Source organism: Pongo abelii, chromosome 1 (genome assembly GCF_028885655.2).
Source record: "Pongo abelii isolate AG06213 chromosome 1, NHGRI_mPonAbe1-v2.0_pri, whole genome shotgun sequence".
NCBI lineage: Eukaryota > Metazoa > Chordata > Mammalia > Primates > Hominidae > Pongo > Pongo abelii.
This window is the reverse complement of record NC_071985.2, coordinates 50,957,001-50,972,174: the sequence shown is the minus strand read 5'-3', so window position 1 is coordinate 50,972,174 and position 15,174 is coordinate 50,957,001. Positions and strand designations below refer to the sequence as shown.

At 33.9% G+C, this 15,174-nt stretch overlaps 1 protein-coding gene and 1 long non-coding RNA gene across 7 annotated transcripts in view; one reads left to right on the top strand and one right to left on the bottom strand.

Annotated features, from left to right (window-relative positions):
* The first annotated feature begins 4,940 nt into the window (after nucleotides 1-4,940).
* Nucleotides 4,941-15,174, top strand: part of PTPRC (protein tyrosine phosphatase receptor type C) — a 119,496-nt gene continuing 109,262 nt past the window's right edge. For all 6 annotated transcript variants that reach the window (XM_024256467.3, XM_063726037.1, XM_054523657.2 and 3 more), the window contains exons 1-2: nucleotides 4,941-5,090; nucleotides 5,179-5,294. In XM_024256467.3, coding sequence (XP_024112235.1) covers nucleotides 5,222-5,294 — 73 coding nt within the window. In that variant the 5' untranslated portion in view covers nucleotides 4,941-5,090; nucleotides 5,179-5,221. The remainder of the gene's footprint in view (nucleotides 5,091-5,178; nucleotides 5,295-15,174) is intronic.
* LOC129048536 (uncharacterized) overlaps nucleotides 9,618-15,174 on the bottom strand; it is a 30,854-nt gene continuing 25,297 nt past the window's right edge. Inside the window, exon 3 of the long non-coding RNA XR_008510920.2 lies at nucleotides 9,618-13,470. This is a non-coding gene — a long non-coding RNA (uncharacterized LOC129048536). The remainder of the gene's footprint in view (nucleotides 13,471-15,174) is intronic.

Below are 15,174 nucleotides of genomic sequence, written 5' to 3'. Positions count from 1 at the left end.
AGAAGGAAGTTATGTAGAGTGGTTGGTGGGGGTGGAACCAGAAAAGCATCTTGGGAAGAATGAACAGCTAAAGCCCTGAAATAGGAAAGAGCATGACATTTCTAGGAACAGAAAAAAATCAGTGTGGCCAGAGCATAATGTGAACCAGGTGGAAGTGTATTAAATGGGTTGAGAAATAATACAGAGGTTGGATTTTATTAAAAATGCAAATAAGAAAAATACTGATAGATTTTAAGTAGGGACTTATCCCAGCTTGATTTGTATGGACAGAAATCGATTTGATTTCTCTTTGGAGGAAATACTGAAGGAAGATAAGGTGGAGGCTTGGAAGTTAGTTAAAAGCCTGAGCAGTGATGATGGTTTGATTCTAAGTGGTACAATTGTAAACAGAACACAAGTTAGATGGTGGAGAGAGTATGAATGGGATTTGTTAATGATTTAGTAGTTGTAACAGAAAAGAAGAAATAAAAAATAAAAATTAGGCTTCTGTTGCAAGTTACTGTGTGTATACTGGTGCATTTACAAATATAAATAAGATTGAGAATTGGGATGGAAGAAAGGATGGGTCAAGACTTCTATGTTCTGTTGAGTTGGCTCTGAGACAATCTAGTAGACTAGTTAAGAATGCGGTAGCAAAATGTGAATCTAGAGATCTCAAATATATCATAGATCTGATTGGAAATATAAATTCGTTTGTTATTCCCATGAAGGGGCTCACGCAGAAAGAGAGAGGTGGGTACAGAATTGAGCTTGTAATGTATCTTAGTAGTACTTAAAAGTTAGGTAGAGACTGGGCAAGGTAGCCCACATGTCTGTAATCCCAGCACTTTGGGAGGCTGAGGCAGGTGGATTTCTTGAGTCCAAGAGTTCGAGACCAGCCTGGGCAACATGGCAAAACTCCGTTTCTACAAAAAATTGAGCTGGGCATGTTGGTGTACGCCTATAGTCCCAACTTCTCAGGAGGCTGAGGTGGGAGGATCGCTTGAGCACTGGAGGTAGAAGCCGCAGTGAGCCCTGATTGCACCACTGCACTCCAGCCCGGGTGACAGAGCGAGACCCTGGTTAAAAAAAAAAAAAAAAAAAAAAAAAAGTCGTCTGGGTGCGGTGGCTCACGCCTGTAACCCTAGCACTTTGGGAGGCCGAGGTGGACGGATTGCCTGAGCTCAGGAGTTCGAGACCAGCCTGGGCAACATGGTGAAACCCCATCTTTACTAAAATACAAAAAGTTAGCTGGGCATGGTGGTGCGTGCCAGTAGCCCCAGCTTCTGGGGAGGCTGAGGCGGAAGAATCACTTGAACCCAGCAGGCGGAAGTTGCAGTGAGCTGAGATCGTGCCACTGCAATCCAGCCTGGGCGACAGAGCTGAGACTCTGTCTCAAAGAGACAAAAAAGGTAGACAGAGGAAGAGGACCCAATATGGCAACTGTTGAGGAAAAGCCAATAAGGGTTAAGGAAATTTAAATTTGTAGGTAATGATGTTTTAGAAGCTGACAAACATAATGGTTAGAGAAGGAAAGATTTTGTTTAATGCTACTAAGAAGTCACGTAATATGAGGGTAGAGAAACAAATGACGGTATAAAATCTGGCAACATGGAGATGATTGGTAAGAAAATTCAAGAACAATATTTATAATGCTTCATGACTTCCTCATAGCTCTTAGGGTAAATACATATTCTTGGAACCTGCAAGCCTGGCAAGATCTGGCCATCATCTCCCTCTGAAACCTCCTTATTTTCCAGGCTCTGCTTCTTTCTACATCAGCCTCACATCTCTTCCTGTTCCTTGAACACAATCTCCTCCTTTAAATTTATTATTTCTGCCTAGAATCCTTTCCTTCTCCTCATACTCATTTAACTTATTTTCTTCAGGTCTAGCTCCATTGCTTTTTATTCCAGGAAAACTTTCCAACCTCCAGAATAGACCAAATATCCTATTATATGCTTAAATCACAGTGTGGAAGTATTGCCTTTGTGATGAAAGTGTCATGATGATTGGATAATTAATTATTGTGTCTTCCACTGAAGTGTAGATAGGGAAGAAAGCATGACTGTTTTTGCTCACCATTTTTTTCCTCATGTCAGGTAAAATGACTGGATTACATTGGGAACTTGCTCTGTATTTGTTGAATGAATGAGTGAATGAATGCATGAACAAATGTGTAACATCTGCCTCTGTAGTTAACTTGTAATCTGTTTCTGTCTTTATATAACCTCTACTGTATGTAGCCTTAAAAATCTGGAAAATGACTTCATTGATTTAAGTAAATATTAAGTTTTTAAGCTTTTAAAAATCTATTGTAAGTTGATTAACTATGATTATTTTGAAATTTTCTTCATCAAAGTTTGAGATGACTTTGGATACATACTGTTTTCAGCTACTCAACAAGTGCCATTATATTTACTATGTATGAAATCAGGTGTTACTTCCTGCCCATTTCCTAGACTCAGATGTTCTTTGCAAAATACCCATTTATCAGCAACCAGCCCACCCTCCCTCTGGGAATCAGTGAGAGTGGATCACATCAGTATGTCATAAATACTCCTCCTGTTTTCTTTGAGAGTTTTCTGCTGATGCAAGCGGAAGGCTTGGATGCCAGGCCTGTATGTGATACAGCAGAAATTTCCCCAGATGCCCTGTGGAAAGACAAGCTGCTATCCAGAGTCCTTCCTGGATGTCTGGCTTAGTGTAGTATACCATCAAGGGCAACCTGGCTCTGTCTCCTAACAAGCTGCTAGGGCGTTCCCTCTTGCCTACCCTCCTGACAGCCTGGACCTCAGGCTAACAAACCTCTGGGTTGCCACTGTCTCCATTCTGAGCCATCAGAATTGTATATACATTCATCTGCTGATGTCTCTGTATTTCAAGCTCTATGTCTTTACGCCTTTATAATATACAGTACAGGTTTTGCTACTTAAAATTCTAATATTTCCTATAGACACTAAACTCAATTTTAACACAATGAATATGTTAAAACATTATATATGTGTTGGATTAACACATATAATGCAACTCATTTGTTGCTAATCTATCTTGGATTCCTTGGGTAGAATCTGTCTTATCACCTGTCTGAAATGGAATTGAATCTCCTAACTTCTTACTGTTTTTTTAAAGCCACAAATCCCTTTTAAAATGTCTGTTTAAGGCTGCTAAACTTACATTGTTATAGAGTATATTTTATATATTTTTCTTCCTTTTAAAAGATCATATACACTTTTCTCCTGGCCTCTAATTTTGCCAAATATTCTGCCATAACAGCAAGCTCACAGAACACAAGTATTTGCTTAAAGATATTTAAAGCTAACCCCCAAAGAGTTTTCTGTTGCAAATGTATTTTAAGACATAGGCTGAGGAGCTGAGTATTCAAATCCATGAGTTCTGACACTGATGTTTTATTAGGCCTACCCACATGAAAATTAGTGCTTACTTGCACAGCTATCTTATTTAAAAATACATTTGCAAAAAGAGAATAATTTCATTTTCACTGATTCAAAGGTCTGTCTTTTAGAGTATTATAAACTTACATAGGACAAACAGATTGGTAAAAGGGATGAGAAAAACAAAGGGCAATAGTAAGGTGAGTAAGGAAAGCAAAATGAAACTTGGAGACGGGTTCTAAATGTAGCTTGTCTACATTCTAGCTGAAAGATCTGAGACAACTCAACTAACCTCTCTGAACATCGCAGATAAAATGGGGAATAATAACATTATCTAGCTCAAGGGTATCGTACAAATTATACAATATATGTAAAGTGCAAAGCATAGTTCCTGCACATAGTAAGCGCTCCATAAGTTAAATATAATAATAATCATAGTAAAATAATATTCTTAACTACAATCTTATTAAAAGGTTATTACCTAGAGTTTAAGCTGTGGGGTTATTTCCATTTGCACAAAATGTGATAGAAATTTGGCTCTGTAGTTCCTAGCAGCCAATGTAAGAGTAAAACAAAAAAGTTTGTAAATATCAAAAGATTTATTTACTTAAATACAAGAACCCTACAATAATGCTTCCCAACTAGGGTTTGCAGAATTACCACAAGGGCTCTGTCTGTCTAAAAGTCCCCCAAGCATTATCTATTGTTCAAATAAATGAGTTGCACATGTGTGTACTTTTATTTTTAAAGGCATATAGATATTGTATTAATAAAACCAATTCATCTAATTGTATTGTTGAATTTATACTTTTTGCCAGTAAGCATATTCTTAATAGATGGACTGAACTAAGAACATCAGAATTGTGAAGAGCATTGTGTATTAATTCATTGTCTTATTTGTTAAAAAAGTTGAAAAAGTATTCCTGAGAAAAAGGAAACAAGTTAACTTTTGTTAAAGATATCTCTTGTTTTTCACTGTCCTTTCCCTCATCAGTAGCGCCAAGAACATCTTAAGTCACAGAAACATTAGTTTTTGGAAGCAGGGTTTGCTGTAACTATAGTAGAAATGACATTCTGATTCCACTCCTAGCTTCACAAGGATATCTGTGAAAGATTTGGGGTAAAACTGTTAAGCTGTCCGAAAATGCTTTTGCATAAGAAATGGGTTTTACTGCTAAAACTGTCATATTGCTGAGTTTTGAATGCCCTAATGGTAAATGATACTGGGTTGCCAAAAATAACCAGATTGGTAGTTTTTTCATTCATTTGGCCATCTCAGTAAGTCAAATATTGATACTTTCTACTAAGTCATCTTGCCAACCCCCATTTTGTTACACTTATGCTGAATCTGTTTCTCATCTCTTAAGTAAGAAAATTATTGATTATTTTGTGGGGATTTAATTTTAAAAAAATGGTAATGGATACTGTAAAGAGCATTATTTGGATGGTTTAAAAACATCTTCCTTGATGGGAAAATCTTTTAAAAGGCTTTCTAACTTGGTGTAATTACTTGAATTAAGGAAGTGCAATGCCATTCAACTGACTTAGAACAACTTTTTTGACTTCCTGCAAAGAGGACCCTTACAGTATTTTTGGAGAAGTTAGTAAAACCGAATCTGACATCATCACCTAGCAGTTCATGCAGCTAGCAAGTGGTTTGTTCTTAGGGTAACAGAGGAGGAAATTGTTCCTTGTCTGATAAGACAACAGTGGAGAGTATGCATTTATTTATCTACTTTTACATTTTTGATTCGTTTTTACATAGAAAAACTTCTACAGAGATAACAATTATTTTGCTTTTCAGAAGGACGCATGCTGTTTCTTAGGGACACGGCTGACTTCCAGATATGACCATGTATTTGTGGCTTAAACTCTTGGCATTTGGCTTTGCCTTTCTGGACACAGAAGTATTTGTGACAGGTAAGTACAAGGATATTAATATTTTTTAAATTATGTTTTCTCTTTTGGAGGAATGTTTGAAATAGACATAAAAATAATTTAAGTGTGTTGGTAACTGGAAGTGAGAAGCCTGCTGTAAACCATCAAGATTGTTGTCTCAGGGAGACATAGCTAGTTGTGTGACAGAATACATCATTTCTGTTTAAAAAGACATAAATGTTTGGGGACAAAAAATACAATTTTAAAAGGAAAGCATTGTCTATCTGCATCTTTATTTACAACTCTTCAAAGATATTACAAAAGCAACATTATTACTTAACTTCCAAAGTGACAATAACACACATTTATAAAAGCCTGAGAATTTTTTAATGATAAAATAAGTGAGTTTTTATTCTTTTAACAAATTTGGTCTTTTAAAAAGTCATAAAACAGCTTTGGTTGTATGTAAGCCACTCCCTCTTTTCAGACCTGAAGTTTGCTTCCTCAAATTTTGAGTTTAATTGACATATTTTATTGAATACTTGGGTATATAATAGTTCAAAAATATATTGAGATATTTAGTAAAATATTAACTTTCTGCAATTTTTATCACAGAATGTATTTTAAATCAAGTTTTTAGTTTCTTGTTAATAGTTTTAATACATTTTTGCTTTAGAAATTCTTGTGGAGCCACCGCCCTTCCTGGGTCGTGGGTAAATATTACAGCCTTGATGAGATAGAAATATGTAAACTCTTAAAAATCATGCAAATGCTGTATTCCGTAGGAAAATGCAACTAGTTGGACTTCCAGTGCCCATTAAAGTTTGAAATCTTTGCACATTTATGGTCTATTCAATGGATGGTTCTTGAGCGGTGTCAATATGAATCATGAGTACGTTTCAATAGATTATAGAATGTAACTAATAATTAATATTTAATATTTCTCTTTATGATGTAGTATCTAAAAGGACATTGAAAATAAAATTTTTGTAGAAATTCCAAAAAGTATAAAAAGTATTTTAAAACAACTTGCTTATTACAATTCACTTTGAAGTCTTTTTTTGACTTTTACCGTTCTCCTTTCCTCTGAAAGTCAGGGAAGTAGCTACCTCTTGAGCATGTTACATTGACAATTTCTATTTGGAGTAATGTAAGAGAGAGGAAAGAAAAACAACATAAGATTTTTGTTGTTGTTGTTGTTGTGGCTGTTTTGCTTTTTATTGCAAAGGTGAATTTTTAAAAAATCTATATAGATGCAGCATTTGTCTTAGTACAGAAAATATTTATCAAGTTACCATCCCTTTAAAGCTTATGATAATAAAAAGTAAATTATAAAGAATAATAATTTCCATGAAGTGATATATGTATATTGTCACAAATCAGAACAGATTTTCATTTAAAATTCCCACTCAGGAAATGTCGAAAAGCATTTTTAAATGATCATAAAGAAATACTGAGACATTTTGTAAGCCAGAATATTTTTATTCTCTTCATATTCATTTAACTTCTATTATTTTCTTCAGGTCTAGTTCCATTGCTTTTTATTCCAGGCAAACTTCCCAACCTCCCAAATAGACCAAATATCCTATTATATGCTTAAATCAGAGTGTGAAATATTTCCTTTGTGAATAAAAATTCAATTCATTCTATTACAGGATTTTTTTTTAACCATAAGACACATCTTTGAATTTGTAATTTAAATAAGAATATGATGGGGTCTAGAAACCTTTATATCAACTTTGCTGAATAATTTATACCATAGCAAATAAATGGATATACATAAATTTATTTTGAAAACTCAAGTTTATCTTCAGTTGTTCACATAAATATTGAGAGCAAACATTTTTCTAAAAGACATTTGTAGACTCCCTGAGATATATGCTTATTTGTGGAAAAACATATACAGATATAATCATTTGTATCTGCAAATGTTGTTTATAATCCTTTCAAGTTGCAAGAAACATTTTGTGATTTGATGTATAATTTGGAAAATTCTTAACGCTTTAAATTATTTATTTTTCTTTTTTAGCAACAAATGAGTTGGTTTCTATGTTTCATTTTAACGTGTTAAAATTAGTTTAGTGCCTACAGGAAATAATAAACTTTTGGGGAACAAAATTTATATTGTATGCTGTAAAGGCATAAAGAAATAGAGCCAAATGTAGAGAGCCATCAATGGTAACTCTATGCACAATTCAAATATTTTATTTAATCTCTAAAATGCACACACGGACAAAATTAATCTTTGCCAGGGCAACAACCAGGCAGGTTTCAGTTTTACTCAAGACTTCCTAATCCTCTTGTTCTGTGCCTCTTTGCCATGGCAACCGGAAGCCAAACTTTGTTTAAAATTTCTAAATAATGTTAGGGGACAATGATGGTTTTAAGAAGGCAGGTGAGGGTGAGTGTTCTCTGTTTCTAATAAAGTTGTAATGCCAGGCAGATCTACCACACCATAGCATGGCAGTTAGGAGTATATGAGTTATGCTATGTGAGGTATATGATGAGTTTTGTTATGAGTCATAACAGTTAAGACTCATTTCCTGGACATAATTATTCATTTTTCCATCTGTATTAAAAATATATATCTCATGTTATAAACATGGACTGTGCCCTGCACATCACAGACATTCAATGAAAATTTTTTAATTGAATTTGGTAAGCAGTCCTATTAAGTTCTAAATACGCCATAATTTAGAGATTTGGGAATGTGAGTAGAATTACTTATTAATTGGAAAAAAATGTGCTACTAAAAACCTGCCTGTGACCCTTACCATTGCTTAAGTTTGAAATGTACTTTGTTACAGGAAAGACTAGGGGCTGGGGCCTATACTATCTTTTTCTCTTTTGTTCTGTGTAACTAAGTATAGGGGCAGAGTAGTTAGCTTGAACTTAGTTCTTTCTTTGTTCTGGACTATTTGCTATCCTCTCACCAGTGACAATTAACCAGTATAGAAATATAGATGTTTCTACATTGTTCATATACATGAACATATATTTCTTTATATAGATACTCACACATAAACTAGTTATATATTTGTGGGTTATATATACTAGTCCATCTATCATCTATCTATCTATCTATCTATCTATCTGTCTACCTATCTGTCTATCTATCTATCGGTCTGTCTGTCTGTCTATCTGTCTATCTATCTATCTATCGATCTATCTATCTATCTATCTATCGATTTATCTATCTGTCTGTCTGTCTGTCTGTCTATCGATCTATCTATCTATCTATCTATCTATCTATCTATCTATCTATCATCTATCTATGGATTCTCCATGTTTGTCTATTTGGCATTCCCATGGACTTCAGACCTTCACCTGTGTTGTTCTCTTTTCTCCACTTGGTTACATATCATTGCCTACTATGTGTTGATCACTCTGATTCTCCATCTCTAGACTCATCCCTCAGAAACACGGAACTTACTTCCTTTCCTAAATCCAGACGTTGACATGCTCCCCAAGTCCTGAAATTTTGCTTTGTAACAATCTCTAATAACTTCTTGCTTTGACACCTCCATTGCCATCATCTTAATTCATGGCTTTATTATTTCTCACCTGTAAAATTGTAATAGTTTTTTAATCAGTCTGAAGTCTCATCCTTTTTTTAATGTAATCTAGACCTTAAAAAATAAAATAAAAAGCGAAGGGATACTGATTTCTTCTCATTGCCTTTGGTATAAATTCTAATCTTTTTTGCCAGAGAAACTGGTTCCACTAATGATCTGGGGGCTAGGCCTGGAGCTGGGAAGGGATTTTTTTTCTTTTTTTTTTTTCTTTCTCTCTTTCTTTCTTTCTTTCTTTCTTTCTTTTTCTTCTATGATTGATTAAAAGAAAACAAAAAGGAGGTGGTTTTAACACCCACCTCTATACTTTCTTAAGGTGTTTAAGACTCTAGGCAAAACCTACTTCTTCTATTACGTTCTCTTATGTCACTTTTGCCACAAAATATTTCCACTGAATTGCACACTTTTTGTCACCTTTTCTTGGCATTTTTCAAGTCATTTCAATCTGCTGTTGTTGTGATGATGATTGATGATGATGAAGACATGTGAATTAGTGGATTTATTGACATTGTAACCTACAGGAAATCAGGTATAGGAGACACAAAAGGCATAAACGCATAGTTCTCATATCTGATTTTTCACCAGACACTGAATAAATCATTGATTTAAAAAAAATAAAACTGCAGATTGTAGTGACAAAGGAAAGGAAAATTTTCAAAGAGGGAAGTCAAAAAGAGGGAGAATATGAGATAAAAAAATTAACCAGAGGCGAAGTGGGGGGATGAAGGCAGCAGGACTATTTTGTCCAGATTAAATAAGTTGATTTTGGATCTAGATGTTTACAGTCTTGCCTTTTTGTGTGGTTTTTTTTTTTTTTTTTTTTTTTGGTTTGTTTGTTTCTTCTTTGCTCCCTTCCTTACTCTCCTTATCTCACCTCTTGTCTGGAAAGATCCTCCTGACTTCCTAAAAGTTCATAGTTTGAGAATGTTTTTCCTAAATTTTCTTTGATCTGCTCTTTGGACATTCTAGCTAGTGTAATTTGGAGGGTCAATTTTATTTTTCAGATACACATATCCATAGGAGAAAAAGTAAGGAATGGGAGGGAAATACAAATCTAGCAGAGTGATAACACAAACAGATCAAGTCCAGTCATGGCAATTGCTGGTTTGAACACTGATGCTAGTGCTCTGGGATTGCTTGCAAGGGCAGATGGAATATGGTGGACCCTAGGTGTTGCATTATTTGCACACCAAAAGTTTGTAGAGAGCTGGGAATGATTTCTTTTCAGATAGTGTGGTGATGAATGTCAATCTGAGTAGGTAAGGGGCAGAGATTTGTACTGAGGTTGATTCATTCTCTTGGTAAATACACAACGTTCACAAAGACAAGGTTTCATCTTCAGCCTATGTGTGTATATGTCAGCTTGGTGCAGAGAGAGAAATTTTTCATCAGTGCTGACCTTTGATTTTTTTTCTAGACATCTTATAGGTTTATGTAGTTATTTACATAGGAAACAATTAGAATGGAAATTTAACATATCTTCAGTTTAAAATTAATTTCAGTCTAGTCTAAATAGCTTTGTAAGTACTAGACACCCAATCCCATAGCAGTGGCCTTTTACCAAATGGTTAGTGCTATGACTTTTGTATACGTAAAGACAGAACTTTTTAGGATATGATACACCAGAAAAAAAATATGGCAAGACTTTAGCAATATGATTTGATGTCTATTTCTATATAATACCCAAATATACACGAATAAAAATTATGGTAATCACTGGATTTTGTGTACATGGCTCTAACCAATATTTATATTAGAAAATATCTAATTATTGTCTAAAATATTTAATCTTCATTCCTGTTTGTATGTCAGTATGCTACTTCAATATCAGTCTGTTAAAAGAGTCTAGGAATGACTACTATAAGCAGAGAATTATATGTTCAGGAATCACAACAAAAAACAAGAACAAATAGAGAAACAAAAGCTTTCCTACTCTTTCATCCAGGACAAGAATAAATACACATAAAGTCAGTATTAGTGAAGTAAACAAGCATCTTCTATATCCATTCATAGTACCTTCAATTGATTAATTTCTTAAAAGACAATCAGCAAAATTATCAGTTTTTATTAGAGTCTTTAGTAGAGACCGAGCTTAAACAAATATATTCTATGGTGCTTAACTCTATAGTATTTAAAGATTCAATATTTATTTCCTCTAAAAATGAGTCAAGTGTCTGAAAGGAAAAAGCCACCTAACTAAAACTTCAGTTTCTACTATACAGGGTATTTATTATAAAACTGTAATTACAATGCAATTATACTGAAGTATAAATGATCATCATTCATTTATTTAAGAAAATAATCAAAATTTGCATACCTGGAAGAAAATCATCCACCCTCCAAAATAAGGATTTGCTAATGTAGGAGTAGAAGGCAAAAGTTGAGGGTAACTCAGGTAACACACTCATGCGTATTAGGATATGAACAGCTGGTATAGCGAACTTGATAGAAATCACTGATAGACAAGAAGACATTCTATGCATTTTAAATTAAAGTAAAATTTGTCTGTGTGCATTCAAGAGATAGTTTAGAGAAACCTATACAAATAACAATGATGCTAAGAGACAATATCAAAATCACAATAAATATCATGGCAATACAGTGTGGCCACTATATTTTAAACACATCCACTTGATGAAAAATATAATAATTTATTGATAAAAAATATTAAGCATAATAGAAAATGAGGCAGAAACCACTCCAAGCTGAGAAACGTCATGGCATTTGTAGTGATAAATATTTTGAAAATCTAATTCTATGAATCTCGTGATTTTTAGCTAAATCAGTTTTCACCCTTGAGACCCAATTTCCTCATCTATAAAGTGTGGTAAGCATTAAAAGTTATAATATTTGTGAAAATGCTTTGAAATTATGAGATACTCTGAGAAGTTGTAGTTTTTTTCATGTGAGCCCATTAAATCAGAACACATAGCCCTTTAGCATAAACTTGATTCCAAATGATATCTCTTCCTTTCAGACACTGTGAGCAGATAAAGGCATAGTTTAAGGTTAAGTGATAGAAGAATAATCCCTTATAGGCCTTTGAATTCTTTTAACTTTGTATTTTTTATTTCAGAGATTTTTCAGGCTTCTCCAGATTCTGCAGTCTAAATAGTTTGTAAATCCACAGCCTTCTACTTTGCCAGGGATTTCTTAGTGTAAAAATATCCCGAAGTCTCACCTGCCTTCAATCCTTACTGTGTCCATACCCACCATTACCAGGATAATCTTTGTAAAAGGCAGAACTCACCTTTGTCCATTCCTCTTTTAAAGGCTCCAATGGGTAGAAAATATAATGAACCCGTGATTTGATACCAAGTATGTTTTGGCTCAACTTTTATGAAAACAAATATTTAATTAGAATATACCAACATTTATGAGTTTTCCTTAAAGATAAATTTTGGAGGAAAAAAACTCCATTAGACCATTTTAATTCCCTGATGATTATATATATATTCCCTAGTTAAATCCTTGGCAGTTCTTCATTTTAATTTTAATTTTACTGAACTAATGCTTAGTAGCATCACTTTCATTTAATTTTTACAATAACTATTAGATTCATGAATCCATTTTACCCATGTCAAATTCTACTGAATATAGCTTATGCTTGGAATTTTCCTTTGTGATTATTACTTTTCTAAATGTAATTCTTCTTTTCAAACAATACAGATCTAAATTTTCCAAAACTATTTAAATTCTTCTCTTTGGCCAGAAACATTTTCTGTGTGTAGTTTTGGCTACCGCTAGTTTAGTTTTTTTAATAGGTTTTGTGACTCAATGCTACAAAAAATATAATTTATGTAATTTTTCATTTTTGCCAAACTTAAATTGGGCAATATTAACCATTCTCAATTTCCTGTTGTATTGAAATTCCTATCAGTGACATTAATGTGGAGATTGACAGCTCTTTGAGCTAGATTCATTTTGAAATTTTAAGACACTTTTGTTTATTTCTTAGCTAGCCAATAGAAACTTTAGAGACACTTTTAACACTGCTTGATAGCCTAGAATTATTATGTTTTAATTCTCATTCATTTGTATGGTATTCCTCTTATTAGCTTTCACACTTAGTACCAACTTCTTATTCATTATTGGAGCAAAAAGTAAAGAGAAGAATCAATGCAAAAAGTTTAAAATCTTCTCAATGTAAAATGGTGTGTGGGGAAAGTGTCAAATCATCCTACTTTGGTCTTTGTGCATTTAGGAAAAATAAAAGCAATTAGCATTGCACACACATATCTAATTGAATCTCTTCAGATTTGTCTAGCTTTATCCGTAACCACTTTGTGACTCTTTTTGTAACTTGCATTTTTCTAAAAATGTTACCTTGTTTGGTCTTCCTACTGTTGGCCATGCTGTTTTTCCTTCTCTCCACATCTTTTTACCAATGGGGCGAATTATACATTCTATTCAAAATTTACTTTAAAGATCATGTCCTCTGGACAACCCCCATCCCACTTGTATAACCCTTGCTCTTCAGCCCCTTTCACACCTGCATAGGCGTTCTTCTGCTGTGATGATCCTTTGAATAATTCTCTTGGAGTTCTTTTTACCGGGGTTCTCTTGCAGCAACTGGTGAGCTCAGGTAGGCTACCACTGGGTCTCTGCTTATTTGCCAGTGCCTGCAGGTCCTCAGTACCTGTTTGCTGAACAAATGAATGGTCTGTCAGCTTAACCCAACTCTGTATGTAGAAGGCAATTAATAATTCTTAAAAACAATTTTGATTCTGTCCTTTTATTGTTATTTATGGGAAAAATTTATGGTAAAATTTTCTACATAATAGAAAATTTGGAAAATGTCAAGAGATAGAAGGAAAAAGAAATGCTTAGAGCCCTTGCTAACATTTTGTTTTTCTTTCTCTATCTTTTGATCACATGCTGTATATGAAATTTCATGTTCAAATTTTTCCCAAGTAACCTCGATTATTCTAGACAATTTGAAAAATATAGAAATGAATAGATAAATAAGAATGTCAGGTTTCCAGTTCTCAGGATCTAAAAACTTTCTGAGTATTTCATTTGACTAGGACAACTAGATCTATTCAGTTATTTGTTAACTTATTAGTTCATTTGATAAACAACTATTTTGTGAGTGTTTTCCATGTACTTTGGGCTGAGGACACCTATCCCATGAAGCCTGTATTCTCTATCAGTGGCTTCTTGGAGATGGTGTTTTAAATCTTCCAAAATCTTCATCAGCACCCCAAAACTTCCTCCTCAAAGTAATAATATACCTTGCTACAGATAATTATTGATGTTATCAATGTTTTATAAATTATAAATTTAAAAATCACTATTTTAAGATCTATATATAATATATTAAGTAAAACTTATATTCTTACAAGACTACCTCCAGGTCCCTGTTACAACCAGATTTTCTTTGCAGACTTTTAAATTACAGAAGTTCTGGTGCTGCCACTGAGTTGTATAAATTATTATTAGATATTCAATAAATAAAGTTGTTAGATGTGAAGAGGTACTAGACAATAGTCCTATTTTGTTTTGGTTTGTTTGTTTTGTAGTTTATTCTGAAAAAATGTTTATGTGGAGAGAAAAGGGAAAACATACAGAAATACACAGCACACAAACAAATTCTTACCATTTTTTGGTAGTCTCTCTAATTTTCCAAGGTCACCAGCTAATAGCAAATGAGAGTTTTAGGGGGTGGGGTGAAGGCTGGGGTCTTAATCGGGGTCTATCTGATTCTAGATAGACCTGATTCTAGACTTTCCACTTGGTTATTCAATCTTCTTAGTGGTCAGTTTAATAACCTGGAATTTAAGACATGACTGTGTGATGATGGGCAAATCACAGCAGAACTGAATGGGAGCTGGTAATTTCTCAGAGGTTGTTCGTGTGACATATGCATGTAAGCTCATTCACCTGATTTAGCTACTTACATGAACCATTGTGCACTGAGCTGCTTCTATATCTTTAGCATATTCTATATCTATATAAAATTCACATAAGATTGTCTGACTTTTACAAAAAGCAAAAAGACATCTTTGATTAATTTGTCTTCCCTATGAATACTGATGTGATGTGTTACAATCATCCTGAAAAGGAGGCTAACGAAGGACAGGACTGAGTCTGTCTTGAGGTGAGTGATATGATGGAAAGAATGGATTTTCCCCCACCCAACTCATTTTTGATATTACATAAAGTGAAAAACATTAAATAATTCACCAAAGTATCTAGATTTTTTTTTTGTTTTTGAAGTGCAAGGGAAGTAACTTGACCTTTGTTAAACACTTTGATCATGGAAAACACATAAGGTTCTCATCTTATTCCAGGAAGTGTAGACACTAGATAATCTTCTCATAGTCATCCAAAAAGCATATTAAATAAAC